The sequence below is a fragment of the Alosa alosa genome, chromosome 7, assembly GCF_017589495.1.
Source record: "Alosa alosa isolate M-15738 ecotype Scorff River chromosome 7, AALO_Geno_1.1, whole genome shotgun sequence".
Lineage (NCBI taxonomy): Eukaryota > Metazoa > Chordata > Actinopteri > Clupeiformes > Clupeidae > Alosa > Alosa alosa.
Window position 1 is genome coordinate 36,177,817 of NC_063195.1, and position 15,446 is coordinate 36,193,262.

Below are 15,446 nucleotides of genomic sequence, written 5' to 3' on the forward strand. Positions count from 1 at the left end.
CCAAGCTCAATCTTTTGACGCAATCCTTTGATTTTCACCCAGCCTAGTCCATGGTAGGCGCCCGATAGAAATATTGTTTAATTTTGCGATTGAGATATCCACGACTGAAGCCCCGCGACGTGTTAGCCCCGGGTTTCAGAGCTATTCTAAATGCAAAAATACATAGAGGGACAAAACCGTGGCTGTTAACAAACTATAAGCTATATAAGGTAGGCCCTATGCTAGGCCTATTACACAACACAAATAGTCACTAGGCTATGCTGGCTACCCAAATAAAATCTCATTTGGGAACCAATGGCTTACAGTATCAAGCGGACTTAAGCTGCCACCTCTTGGCGAAAAGTTAATAGTTTTGCATATCAGTAGTAGGCTAATACATTCACGTAGCTGTGTGAATCACGGAAAGGGTGAATGAAGTGGACACTTCTAAATGGAACCCAACCCACTGTACAGTAGCTCAAGGTCTGTGGCTAAAGCAGCCATAATTAAAGCGTTATCATTGTTTAGATACTTTACACACACGTGTTTTTCAATCGCATAGACTACAACTACCAAGCTGGAATCAAAGCACATCGACTCCCCTCTCACACCCTAAACACGCACTTCGAACAAACAAAAAGCGCCTCAGTCTCACGGTATGGCCATAGGCAAAACTGTATCTGACCGGTGTAACATTGGTACTAAATAAATCATCCATCGCAAAGAATGATTTTTGTAGCACGTGCAACAAATATGTGTAGGTACAGCCCTGCCCTGAATACATCTCAACGTGCGCTCTATAACATCTGGTTTAAATGTAGCCTACAGTAGGCTGCCGCATTTTGGAGATGTACATCATGGGTGCGTTAATAAATCTACATTGCGGCGAGTTGACACAAAATTATTCACTTTGACGAATTTATGTAGTTTCAGTTAGCCTACTTTACTTAAAGCCATGCTCTTCCTTACTTGAATCACCTTTGAAAATAGAGGATTGAAGTAGCCTATATGGGTGTTTGGGAATGAACGTTGACTCAGATGCTTTTTGAGACTTAAGCAGAAATGTGCCATGTGTTTAGGATGCATCATAGACAGGTTATCTTTCAGGTAGCCTATATATTTTCCATTAGAAAACCATCACGTAGCAGCTAACTCACTTAGCTCCTGTTAGTAGCCTAGGTTATGGTCATAAGCAAATGAGATGACCGTCGAAAGATACAATTAGTGCTGTTATCAATTTGCTTGGTAGCCTATAAACGCATTTATGGTTTTCTACAAATACATCAATAATCAAATCGGCCTCCATCACTCAACCATGCTAACGGTAACATTAACATTATTTTACCTGCTAGTGATAGGATTAACGTAGCCTACCAGCAGTAAAAAAACAAGCATGTCCGATAAACACTCTCAGATTTATTTTGGCTTCAAGAGGAAATGGGAATTACATGTCATGCAGAAATCATCGTACCCTTATTAGACGTTCTCTGCGGTAAACTACTGTACAGTCTTGTCCTTGTAGGAAGCGTAGTGTCTTTCCAACCCACTTTAGATTAACTTCCAACAAAATGACGTCTCACTGCAACGATGCGCCATCTAGTGGAAAAAACGACTACGTGACGCCAATACTGAAAATGCAGCCAAATTATTATTATTATGATGAATATTTGGTTTTCCTTTAATCCTACTGAATTTGTAATTATGTATCGGCCGTTCTAATTGCCAATACTAATGGTATACGTTCCTGTGTGTGTGTGTGTGCGTGTGTATGTGTGCACCGCCATCTATAGGCCAATGAGTGTACAGTCACTAAATGTACACACAACTTTTTTTAGACCCCCCCCCATGGATGAAATTCTACGAAACTTGGCATACCCCCAGAGAATGTCAGGTTAATCATACACATAAAATTGGGTGCAGTTCTGAACATCTTAACTGAAGAGAGGGGCGATTAAAGCAGAATGATATTGCATTTCCATTTTTTACCGGGGGGGTGCAAATCACAAATGAGTGATTATGGGCAAGGGTTGATGTGGGCCCTTGAGACCAACATAACATAAAAATGTCTTCATCCTCGGTGCCACGGTTCAGGTAGTTATTTAGGAAAAACTGCATTTTTTGGGTTTCGGGGGGCCCAGCGCAGAGGGGAGTGGCCCCGGGACCAAACTAAATTTTTTTCCGTAAAAGTCTAGTGGGGCTACATACCCACCAAATTTCATGTGCCCCGTGGTTGGTGTCCCGGTATCGTTGACCAAAAAAATTCAGAAAGTAGATGACTTGGGGAAAGAGCTGGGCGGTCATAATTACCGCTGTCAATGGCAACGGAGTTTGTGCTTCTACTTCAGGTATTACATATCACTACGCAAGAACTGGAACTTCATTGAAAAGTAAAAGCAGATGGTTGATCAGCTGTGTTCTAAAGAATGTTTGATTCAAGTTCAACGTGTGTTGTTGCGAACTATGTTTCTCAGCAAATGCCACGATGAACGGTAACAAATAGGTTAGGCTATGTAGGCTAAAGTCATATCGTGGGAAGTTTATTATTTCGTTTTGGCAAGTAGCCGTGTAATAAGCGGGATAATGTATAGAACGCCGGTCATTATTGGGAAAATAAGTCCCTTCAGGGCGGAGCAAGATCCGGTTCGCTCTGTCGAGACTTTTCCCAATAATGACCGGCGTTCTATACATTATCCCTTACTTATTACTTACATTATTATTAGAAATTTAAATGAAACAAAAATGAAATGACAACGCACAACACAGAAATTATTATTTACAATTAATTACAAAAAAATAAAGCTTAATCATTGGCCTCATCTCACCTGTGAGCTAAACTATTACTATTTAGAATGTATAAACTTCTCTTTCATGTCATTACACTATATTTTTGCTGTCCAAGTCAAATTGATTGCCTGTCACTTTAAGGCCGTGGCGACCAGTGAGGCTTGATAGCGTTGTTGTGCATTGTGTTTTCCATGTCATTTGTTAAAATAAATGCTTAAAAGCCTAACAACTCGAAGAAAATCTATCTTGGATTATAGGAGAACTTAACCATGAACTCAAACAAATGTGATTTCCTGTGAAATCCCTGACTGCGCCTTCAATGTTAGCCTACTATTATTTGTTGACATCAAACCTAGAGAGCAACGAACGGCAGCTGTTCCCGAAGTTCACTTGTTTTTCTTTTTTTAATTAGGCGACTGTTTTTGCAGCTGATGAATACATAGTAGGGGAAACACTGCCAACATTATCTGTGCAGCTTGAGTCGGCTCAGTTTCTTGCATGCACAGAGCAATTTCACCCAGATTTATGCCTCTATATTTGATGACACTAAATCAGCAAGTATTTCAAGATCGGGGAAATTTTTGTTTACTTTTCCTATTAGGCCACGATCCCATGATCAGTTGTTCCACAAATTACCAAACGGGTGACAGAAACACAAGGAATAATTTAACTCTGAGGCTCCACAGACCAGTCTCTTCATCATGGACTGGCCCACAGTTTGAGAAACACTGGGCTACTCCATCCCAAAGTCATTGTAAAAGGCCAACTGACTTGAGAGGTTCTTTCAGGAAGGTTCTTTAAGAAAGATCCTGACATTCACCATAGTACAGACAAGCCAACTAGTGGATAGATGTTTTTGCCCCTAGCTGTGTGGTGTGCTAATAGTTAATAATCACAATCAGTGCAGATAACGCTGGTTTTGCCATCTCACCTGCTCCATATTTTTGTTGTATGTGTCCTTGGCTCCAGCAATAGCTGCAAGGTTGTTTGCTTCAGCTGTTGCCTATGTGTAAAGCGACACACCACAAAAGTATTGTCATAACATCTTGCCATATAACTCCAAAATATGAATACAAAATATTCAACCCTCCAGGGCAAAACGTGAATTGGGTACATTTTTCAAAACGTACTTATGGTGTTCATTAAAAATAAATTAATTAATTAAAGGCAATAAAAAAAAAAAAGTCTTTCCAATGATGCAACTCAATGAAAGTACATTTTGAAAGGCATAAGCTATGAATTTTTGAAAAATTAGTTTAAACTATTGAAATGTGGATGCAACACTATCAAATGATGCTGAAATCTACATTAGTACATTTTAGCATAGACAATGTATTTCTCCATGTACCTCAACTTCCGACTTGCCTTGGTGGGTCAGATAAACAATATACAAAAATATCACTGATAACAGACATGTTCAAACCAACCTGTAACATTGACTTAGGATGTGGCAGTTCTTCTCCTTGGTATATCTTCATATAAGCCTTATGAAAGTAAATATATGTACATATTGATGACAAACATGATGGCAAACATGATCTGAAAGAAATTCGGAAAAAGACCACTCACTTTAAAATATTGTACAAGATCTCTACAAGTGACTTTGGATCCACTGATCTCCTTCTCAACAAGGTTTTCAGGGGCCAGTAGTAATGGAACAAGGTTGATCAGCTCCTTTTTAAACTCGTGATCAATATCTGTTGGGAATGGAGAAAACTAAGTGATGCGGTCATGATCTAATGCCCCCACAAAACAGTAAAAACCTCACATTAGGACACTTGATCACATCAATAGAAACACATTTGCATGGTATATGCATGAAAGTATACACTTGGACTATCTAATCCCAGTCAGTGTGGCTTTCTGATAATATTCATAAAATAGGAATGGACCTTACAGTTGCTACAGCTGAGAAAATGGCAAAAATCCAGAGATGACAACAATCGATAACTAGAAGTCTCTGCTATATGCTTTTTCTCCAACAGCGACAGCTGCAAACAATGCATTCTACCAAGAAAAGATAAACAGTGGCTCAAACTTTTCTATTTTTTAAAAATCCTTCGTCCTTCACAATCTGTAACTTCCCTTTCTGCAGATTACTTTGTAATATTTTCAACAGAAAAAAAATCAGCAGCCATTAGTGCTCAAGCCTCAGGGGGCTTACACATAGGAAGCAACATGTGCTACACTCGCCGGTAGGTTGCCTTGGGTTGAGCAAATGGCCCAAAGATTTGTGTTGTGTTTGCTGCTGGGCGCTGCAATGCAGTGAACTTTGACCACAGCATGCGCAAGAGCAGCTAAGTAGCAAGCTGCCGCTTGTGCTGCACTTTACTCGGCTTTTTTCCCCATTGAAATGGAAGTTGAAACATTCCATCACTCGCTCTGCAGTTGAACATTAGGTAGATGGCTGCTGTAGCTGGCGAACAACCTTGCAGGCATGTATCAGGCCTATTTCTTAAAGAAATAAATTTACAAAAGATTCTCCCGCGAAAGGTCTACAAAATGTAAAAGAACATTCATGGAGTGGTCTGAACTATTGGTTAGCGCTTCGGACTTGTAACCGGAGGGTTACCGGTTCGAACCCCGACCAGTAGGCACGGCTGAAGTGCCCTTGAGCAAGGCAACTAACCCCTCACTGCTCCCCGAGCGCCGCTGTTGTTGCAGGCAGCTCACTGCGCCGGGATTAGTGTGTGCTTCACCTCACTGTGTGTTCACTGTGTGCCGAGTGTGTTTTACTAATTCACGGATTAGGATAAAGGCAGAATATATTATATACTATATACTTATATACTATACTATACTATACTGAGAGGAATAAAAACTTTTTACAGGTTATCACCATTTTCAATTGTTGACACATATTAATTGTTATAAAACACAGGGGCAGGGTAGAACTACCATTGAGTCTGCCATCAAAGTTGGGGTTTGTGGCAACTTTGAGGCCTGGGTGAGGCAGTAGGAAGCAGCTGATGTTTGAGAAGCAGGAGTGTATGTGTTTCCTGACATTCTGCAGCTCTTCATGCTGGTTTTGTTTCACCTGGTAGACATCAAGAGGAGATTTTACTCAACATATTAACTTGAATAAAAAAACAATTGAATAAGGTGCTTAATATTATGCTACCTGAAGCCTTTTCTCTAGAAATGTCTTTCCTCCCTCAAGGCCATAAGCATGTTCATAGGGGTAACTCCAGTCTCTTATGAGGAACACTAGGGACTGTCGAAAGAAAAAAGGTGTTATTGTAACATATCAAGATATTGTAGATAGTTACCAACTATTACATAGTTGTTTTTGTGTACCATTAGAAAGATGGAGAGATATGACCCTGCACCAAGGGTTGGGAAGGTTACATTTAACCTGTTGAGGAGTGAATTCTTTAAGACAATGCCATTCCCCAGAGAGTGAATTATTTTCCTGGCTCCTTCTAGAATTCTAAGTGAACGTTCTATAGTTTCAGTGTTCTTAAAATTCACCCTTCGCTAAGCCACACCCGAAAACCGCCACAGGCCAATCGTGGCTTAGCAACCAGTCACTAGACACGGGAGGTCTGACAAGCTTTTCGAGTTTTGCCATGTTAACCTGTGGAGACTGAAGGCCTGTGGGTCATGAAGGGCACTTATTTGGATGTCTGGTGCCCTAACCCACGTAAAGACACAGTAAAATAATATGTTACACTATAGAAACATGATATAATTGGGAACACATATTGTTCTAACTATAAAAATGGCATATTGCATGATATTTCCATAACCGCGAGATACACGCTTCACGATAACGGCAAGAAGTTGTTAAACAGACGTTCACCAAGATGTATAGCCCATCAGAAATCTATTAAAAATAACACCTATTTGAAGTACCATTCATGATATGTTGTCAAATATTGAAGTTGTGGGAAGTACATAGCTTAAATGGTATGTTTCTTTCGTCCCCCATGCCTGTTCCATTCATTCTGGCCAGGAGAGTCGAATGAAACAAAACGCACATTCGACTTCTGCTTAAATAACTCATGAAAGATTTTGTTTAGAGATGAAATTCCAACTGTATTTGTCAGAGGACAGATGTACAGTGGGCATCACTTTCAAATGGCCACTTCAGTCGCGCATTACGAGGCGTGAAGCTGCGTGAAGCTTTAGTAGCACTTTCAGCCACTGTGCGTCGCTCTGCCACTGTACATCGCTCTGCCTGCCCCTTCTGAAAAAGCTTGATTTACCTCGATTTAGGCTACTTGGGTATGGCTTAAGGCTTGACTACACGGTGGTAACGGAAATCGAAATTTGCTGTCTACATTATTAGACAGCAACCCAGTGTTGGGTTAACGCAACTACGCAAATCAAAACAGTGATGTGATAATTGAGCCAGTAGAGAAATAACTGTTCAGAATTCATCTGTAGCCTTGGGTAGGCTTCTGCGACGTTTTTAACAGGCTACGCTATAGAGGCTTAGACAACTATGACCCACGTTTGGTTTCAGTAAATTAATTTGCCCTACTTCTTGACTGCAATGTAGTCAATTGACTGTTTGACATGTCATTTTTATTTTTCTGTACAATAAACAAATACATCTGCTTTTTATGCAGAATTACGACTTGGCCAGCCTATAGAACGGGCACATTTTGGAGAGAATAGAGAATGTACGCACGGAAGAATCTGTAGGCTATTTGTGGCTGGTTACCAGCAAATCAAATTGCGTTCGTTGGGGGCAGGGCCGGATTAACAATTCATAGACCCTTGGGAACAAATGTCTGATGGCCCCCCCTGCCCCCCAGCCAACGTGAATCGGGCAGTCAGTTAATAGGCCTATCATGAAGATTTGTATTGCCATTTAAGGCACGAGCGCATCTGTGAGGCCAAGCCTCACCAAGTAGCCCGTTTGTTTACAACTAACATTACATTTAATTAAACTGCTTATAGGCTATGCCGAAATAGTTTCATCATTTGCGAACATGAATATCTGTGTGGGGTGAATTAGGAAATGCCTTAAGGCTGAAAGCTGCTTGGGATCCCCCCTGTCAAGCAATAACCATACAAAAAGTTAAAAACAGATGACATGATGCCCGTCACTGACATAATGCGCAAATAATATAGCCTAGATATTCCAATATATTCGAATACATGTGTTTATTTTAGAGGGGATATTCGAACGTCATTTTTGAGCAATTTTGACAGCCCTAGTCCACTGTAGGCTCATGTCGTCTATTAATACCTTCAACCAAACCCCGGTGAGTGGGGGTCGCTATAATGCGTGTGAAATAGCCCCATTGAGTAGCCTATGCGAAATAGCCTTAAAATCGTTCCAGTGTTGTGTGCCTTCTGGTTTCTCCACCTACTGGTTTCCTTGCGCGTGCATGCGCTGCAGCAGTTGTCAGACATTCACAAACAAGTTCTTTTAGGCGGTTTGAAGGCGCTTTTCATCACGCCATGAGCTCGGCTACATTACAGCCACTCGGACAAAAGACATGTAAAAATATATGTTTTGAAAACTAGCATTAAACTGGATTCGATCCCGCAAAAGCAACACACGCGTGACTCTCTCCATCCTGATTCCCTACTCTTTGAGCTAACTAATATGTTACGCGAATCAATTAACTAGTGTAGGCTACCATTAATTAATAAAGTAGGCAACACCCAGGTAACATGTTGTCCAGGCTATTTGAAACAAGGGGTTGCCTCTCATCTACAACAACTCAGCACTGTGCACAGTAGGCCTATGCTACTCTTTGTGGTTGATCAACTAAATATAAAAGATGTATTTGGTGATGACGTTATTGTAGGCCTAGTAGACCTAAATTCTGAGAAATTAAATGGTACGAGAAACGATCTACATAGCGCACCAGACCGCGATGTCTTCAAGGGTCAATAAACACTCTTAATTTTCGAATGTCTTTGTCAGGGACATCTGACTTTTAAAAACCATAGGCCTGGTAGTCGTTCAGACAAGGAGTTATAAGATAAAAGCAATACCATTTGTGTCACCTAATGCAGTTCAGTGAATTAGCAAGATAACATCAGAAGCCAACAATCATAAAGCACAGTGATACTAGATTTGCGTGAGTTCTTTCTATCTACTTTACTTTTGTGAGTTGCGACCACCTAGGCTATGTTATAGACGTTCTATGAGGTACCAGTGTTTAGCTGTGTCACAAAACAATAAGCTTTGTCAGACTACTTTTAAAATGATATTCAGGGCTATATACATTTTAAACATTCGGGGCTGAAGACCAGACAAAGCCTTGCGTTAATTCTTCAGGTGGGAAGTGTCAGGAATTTTCATACGAGAGATGCTCTCATTGGTGGTTAGTATATGGAGTAGGGAATTGACAGCAACATATCCAATCACATTATGAGAGATGCTGAATTTAACATAAACTGGGTGTTGAATGTAAATTTAGCGGGACTATAAGCTGGCTGCGTGGGTGCTCAATGTTTTCAGTGGGTGCCCGAGAGGCGGACACCGCGGTATCAGCGTCTATGACAAGTGTATCTCGCGGTTTGCATCCATTACAAACAAACATACAATGTGAGCGTCTGGGATTGGGAGAGCACTAAATGCTCTTCTGAATAAGCCGCGAAGTCAAGCCTTTAAATGAAAAACACTCTTTAATAATCAAAAAAAATAAGCTAATGAAGTAAACTTGTGACCATCAAAATGGTTTATAAGCCTGTAACTCCGTGATAACAGGGCCGTAACAGTAAAGGCTTTTGGCTGAGCAGCGGAGGTTAATATGCTCTATATTTTGTCCAAATGATGTCTGTCTATCATCGTTGTACTTTCGGAGAAAACCAGAATGTTTAATTTGTCCTAGCGTTTTCTTCTCGGCTGCAAAGCGGGATTCACTCGCGCCGTTAACCAAATATTTCTTTATTAGGGCAGGGCAGGCATATTTCTGGCTATTAAATTATTTCTAAACCAGTCTGCTAAAGTCTGTAGTGAAGTCTGTGTAGGGTTTTCCAGCTCCATTTCTTTTTACGAGACACCCTGCTCACTTCAGACCTCTGCTGGTTGTTGCAGCGTCACTGGAAAAATACAAATTGAAGCCGTGTGATGCCGCGTGATGCCGCGTGATGCCGCGTGATGCCGCGTGATGCCGCGTGATGCCGCGCGCGGACCGCGAGGGAAGCTGGCCAAGTCGAAGCACTGCCCACTGTAGGTTGCTAGTGACAAAATATTAGCTTCCAGTGTGGTACGATGTCTTTGTAAATGACATTTCATTGAAAAGTCCCGGTTCTCCCCCTATGTAATAGACGTGCAGGGTGCTAAAGCTTGTCAGGCATAGCAACAGTAACTAAGGAGGGCGGGACTTAGCGAAGGGTGAATTGTTTAATGGCAGAAAAGTCCCTGAGGGTAATTGTTGAGTCATGGTATAGAACCTTTTTCGAAAACGTTCTAATCACATATTTGTGATCGTACTCTCAGGGGCCCAGCTGCATCTGATCACATATTTGTGACCGTACTCCTCAACAGGTTAAAATGTATCCCACTACAAAACACAAGGCCTAAAATGTATTTTGTAATGTAAAACGTATTCCGATAGATTACTCAAAGTGAGTAACATATTCTGAATACTTTGGATTACATCACCATTGTATTATAATTTATTAGCAGTGGATGAAACAGTTATGTGAGGTTATGTGAAGGGTAGGAGAACACGTAAGGGATAATGTATAGAACGCCGGTCATTATTGGGAAAATAAGTCCCGACACGGCGAACCGGACCCCGACGCGCAGCGAAGGGGTCTTGAGGCTGGAACAATTCTCTAGGTCAGAAGACATAAGCAGTCTCAGCATAGCATGTTTGATTATTAGAAGTTATTAAATAATGAAAAGGGCAAATTCACCAACTAAGTTGAGCATTCCACTTATTGACTGGATAAGTTACTGTAACTGTTCCATCCACTTCTTTAGAAAGGTTCTATAGGAATCAAATAAGCATTTGTACACCATTCATCTTCTTTGTATCCTAAAAACAGTCAAATCACTGCTGGTGTCAGCTGTTGCTATTTATGAGGACATCAAAAACACGCATTTGTAAACGGCTGAAGGGCTTATGATGATTGGTCTGTCTTTGAGCGGCCTTAAGTTCATGATAATTCATTTAATCATCATATTATAAGTAAGTCATGGCCTCATGGGAACTTCTGTCTAAGTACCCCATAGTACACAGGTATGCAATTGTGATCAGACTTTTTTACACCTCTAGCTGACTACTGGTAAGCTGGTAGTGGTGCAACCTCTGTGCAAAACTAGTTAGGATGTTGTGAAACACTGAGCTGAAAGGGGTTTGAAAACTTGAAAATCATGAATCATACTTGAAATGGTTTTAAATAGACTTCTTCCATGGCAAGTCTTCCATATTCTGTAAAAAGCTGTGAAACAAAACACAAGTTTAAGTGTTTATCTTTTTATACAGTACAGCATACACATACTTAAGCAATATGACACGAGTGGGAGTGGGGTTGGTAAAGGATATCGCCACAGCTGTAATTCTGCCGTAGGCACGAGGCCGAAGGCAATTACAGCCATGGCAATCTCCTTTACTAACTCTACAACCACGAGTGTCATTACTTTCATACAACAGTTCCGTTACCAACTAGTGTTTCCCACAGAATTGGATTCAAATGGCGGTAGCTGACTTGGACAACAGTTAAAATAAAGGTTTGTACTTCTCCTTGGGTTTCCCACTTTTGAATTTTGGAAAACACTTTTCCAAATGGAATTATGCAAACATTCAGTATCAAGGCTCATAAAATGAGCCTTTCAACAAAATTGACAAGCAGCTGTAAGTAGGCTAAGCATGCTAAATTCGACATCCAAACAGTATTCTAACGTTAGCTTTGAGATACTGCTTGATTGCAATGCAAGGATTTGAGCTTATATTTAATTTAAATTAAATTAAACATAGAATATTAATGTGTGGCGGCCGATTTTGATTTTGTGCCGCCCCTCCACAGATTAGTCAATGTATGGGAAACACTGAACTAATTTATCTAATTTACTAAACTAATAAGCACTATTAAATCTAAAAGAAATAAGAGAAATCTAAGAGAAATAAGTACTATTAAATCTAAAAACTATGTCTGAGCTCATGTACAATCTATCTGCCAGCCACCTGCTTTGCGTTACCATGTTAGCAAGCAACTACCTGCGCCTTGTTTAACCAGTGCTGTCTTTTGTAGCTGGATCAATCACATACGTTTTTCAATAGGCCACATTTTAAATTTTAAAAATAAGAATTTCTGCAATTGACCCTTCCAAAGCCACGCCCGAAAACCGCCACAGGCCAATCGTGGCTTAGTAACCCGTAACTAGGCACGGGAGGCCTGGCAAGCTTTCGAGTTTTGCAATGTTAACCTATGGACACTGACGGCCTGTGGGTCATTAAGGGCACTTATTTGGACGTGTGGTGCCCTAACCCACGTAAAAACAGTGAAATAACATGTTGCACTATAGAAACATGATATAATTTGGAACACATATTGTTCTAACTATAAAAAATGGCATATTGCATGATATTTCCATAACCGAGAGATACGTGCTTCACGATGACGGCAAAAAGTTGTTAACAGATATGTAGGCCTATAGCCCATCAGCAATCTATCCAAAATAACACCTATAATCATATGTTGTCAAATATTGAAGTTGCGGGAAGTACATAGTAACTGTATGTTTCTTTCGCCACTCTTGCCGGTTTCATTCGTACTGGCCAGGAGGGACGAATGAAACACGCACATTCAACTTCTGCTTAAATAACTCATGAACGGTTTTATTCAGAGCTGAAAATGAGGACAGATGTAGGTTGCTAGTGACAAAATATCAGCTTTCAGTGTGGTACGATGTCTTTGTAAGCGACATTTCATTAAAAAGTCCCGGTTCTCCTATGTAATAGACGCAGGGTGCGAAAGTTTGACTTTTCGCATACCAGTCGTTCATCTGGTAGAGGAGGCAGTCCCGGCTTTCTTGTCTCTGATGACTGGAGGTTTACTCAGTTGCTGCCTGCTCAGAACCACAACTCATTTGAATATCATGCCATCATCATAACTGAGCCCTACAAATTATACTTGGTGGTTATTTATTGCCCTCCAGGACAACTTGGCAGCTTTGTGAATGAGTTAGACATTCTACTGTCTGCTATCCTAATGGATACATGTCCATTATTAATCCTTGGAGACTTTAATGTTCATTTGGATAACTCGTCTTCAGTTGACTTCCTGTCCCCTACTCACCTCATTTAATATCACACATGTCCACAGTCCTCCTACTCACAAGGCTGGTAAGGATCTTGATATAATTCTGCTACGTAACTATACTCTTATGTTTCCCATACATTGACTAATCTGTGGCGGGCCACCATAAAATCTACAGTGGCCGCCACACAATAATATTATATAATATGTTTTACTATTTAAATTAGATACAATTCTTTCATTGAGCTGTGCTTTTCACGCACACAGCCTTTCCTTGCCCCGCCCCTCTCTATCTCATAACGGATCTGGATAGCTCCTCATCCTACTGTTTCGTTCCGGCGTAAACTCAGAAGCTTTTTTCTACTTTCAAGTCTCTTCTCAATCCACCACCCCCGCCAAGACCTACTTCACGGTCAGCAGATGACTTTGCAACATTTTTCACTGAAAAAGTTGCTAAAATAATTGCTCAGTTTGATGAACCTAAGAGATGCTGTGTCTCCACATTAGAAAGTCTCTGCACTTACTGGATCTGCTCCCTGCCATCTTATGCCAAATCCCATAACCATAACGTTCTCTTGACATAATTAACTCAGAAGACACAAATTTGATCTCTCCCCTTTCTGTTGTGCTTTTGTGCAGTGTCATTGTGTCATTGTCATTGACCTTGTGATTTCAAATATTGCTATTCAAACAACAAATATAACAAGCATTTTTATTATTAACAGAAACATTAGTATTTTATACCTGAAGGTGCTGAAGATCATCTTCCTGTACATTTTGTGACAAATTATATACCTGAAAGACAATTGACAAAATTACAAGTTTAAAAACAAAAACACACTTCAGGATCAATACAAAAAGTGATTTACATCTAGTATTTAATTTAATTAATAACATACTAATAACATACAACATACTAAACGCTACAATGAAATTACACATGTATTCCAAAATATCAGTGCAAAAATCATTTGTATTACCATCACGCTATCAAAACAGAAACTTCTCTAAACACCTAAACAGTGGGGGCTTGTTACAATGAAAATGGCATTTTGACAATTGTACAAAATGTATGGTATTTGAACTGTACTTTCATGCCTTACAAAGTTAACAAAATGTAATTGTCTGTGTTAATGTTAAGTTGATGGTATGAAATAACACAGAGAAAAAGCAAAATAAATGACATCCCAGACTAGTGGTGATAGTGGTGGAGCAATTCTTGAAGGAGTAGTCTTTGATTATAAATACCTCAGCACACTAGCTTTGTAGCATACAGACAGGGCAGACAGCTAACAGTGTTACTGTCCACACTAGTATTTTTAGACCTTTTTTCCATGACTAAAACGAGATTAAGACAAGGCAACACCGACTGTGATGATATCAACATGAAATATCGTTAATGAGATAAGACAAGATACGACTAAAATGTATTTTTGTAAACTAAAACTTATTTTTCGTTGACAAAAAATAGGAGACAATTGTATTTTACCCTAAATAAAGCTACTATATAAATATCCCAATGATTTAAACCCAATAAATATTTAAATGATTTAAATTCAAACCTCTTACACTGGATCACACAAGGGTTGGACAGGGGTTATCAAAAAATAATGCAATAATCTATCTGTATCTTTCAGCCATGTACCAAAAGATACAAAGACACAAATTTGTCCATTAAAGAAAGAAAGAAGGAAATTTAAAATGCAAAACAAAATTAACAAGATGACAATCACCTGAACAGAGCTGATCATGGTACTCAAAGCGAAAAGAGTAGCACAGTCCTTAATAGTGGACTGACTGTCAAAGGCTCCCTGTGTGTCAATAAGCAAAACAGCAACCTATGGCAGACACAAAAGGAACAAGATCCACCATTCTCAGCATCAATTACTGATGAGTAGTTACGTCATTATTATTTGTAAAATGATGTCACATTTCTTACATAAAACACCATACATACAGCAATCACAAACCATTCCTCATCAGTTTACTACCTTGTTTCCATCAGGTTTCTCCACTACAAATACTTCACTCCATGCGAGGATGCCTGTTGTTTCACGCTCACAACCTCCTCTCCAGCTGAAGCCTGTAAGGGGCTCATCATTCCCTCCAAGCCAGAAATCTGACTTCTATAGTCAAAAAGGATGGATTGATATGAGAAGTATTACACATTTTAACTAGAAAATGTAATTCCTCGGAATTACCAGTGCATGAAAATGCAAAAACAAACTTTAATTTGGAAACAGTTGTGGGCAGAGGAAACAGTTGGCGTGTGTCATAGGAGTCATAGTTGATGATAACTGACAGTTGGAATGGCTGAACAGTTAAATAGTTGAGTAGTTTAAATAGTTAAATAATTTAATAGTGAATTATTGTAGTGAGGATTTTTATTTTGAAATAGTTGAGGGAAGAGGAAACAGTTGGCGGGAGTCATAGGTGATGACAACTGACAGTTGGAATGGCTGAACAGTTAAATAGTTGGATAGTTTAAATAGTTAAATTATTTA

At 39.8% G+C, this 15,446-nt stretch overlaps 1 protein-coding gene across 6 annotated transcripts in view; it reads right to left on the reverse strand.

Annotated features, from left to right (window-relative positions):
• The window catches only part of zgc:158270 (uncharacterized protein LOC791213 homolog), a 42,657-nt gene that overhangs the window by 16,850 nt on the left and 10,361 nt on the right, over positions 1 to 15,446 (reverse strand). For all 6 annotated transcript variants that reach the window (XM_048247361.1, XM_048247359.1, XM_048247360.1 and 3 more), the window contains exons 3-11: positions 14,934 to 15,068; positions 14,676 to 14,780; positions 13,687 to 13,737; positions 11,068 to 11,124; positions 5,885 to 5,977; positions 5,662 to 5,800; positions 4,333 to 4,460; positions 4,191 to 4,247; positions 3,695 to 3,766 (exon numbers count right to left, since the gene is read on the reverse strand). In XM_048247361.1, coding sequence (XP_048103318.1) covers positions 3,695 to 3,766; positions 4,191 to 4,247; positions 4,333 to 4,460; positions 5,662 to 5,800; positions 5,885 to 5,977; positions 11,068 to 11,124; positions 13,687 to 13,737; positions 14,676 to 14,780; positions 14,934 to 15,068 — 837 coding nt within the window. The remainder of the gene's footprint in view (positions 1 to 3,694; positions 3,767 to 4,190; positions 4,248 to 4,332; positions 4,461 to 5,661; positions 5,801 to 5,884; positions 5,978 to 11,067; positions 11,125 to 13,686; positions 13,738 to 14,675; positions 14,781 to 14,933; positions 15,069 to 15,446) is intronic.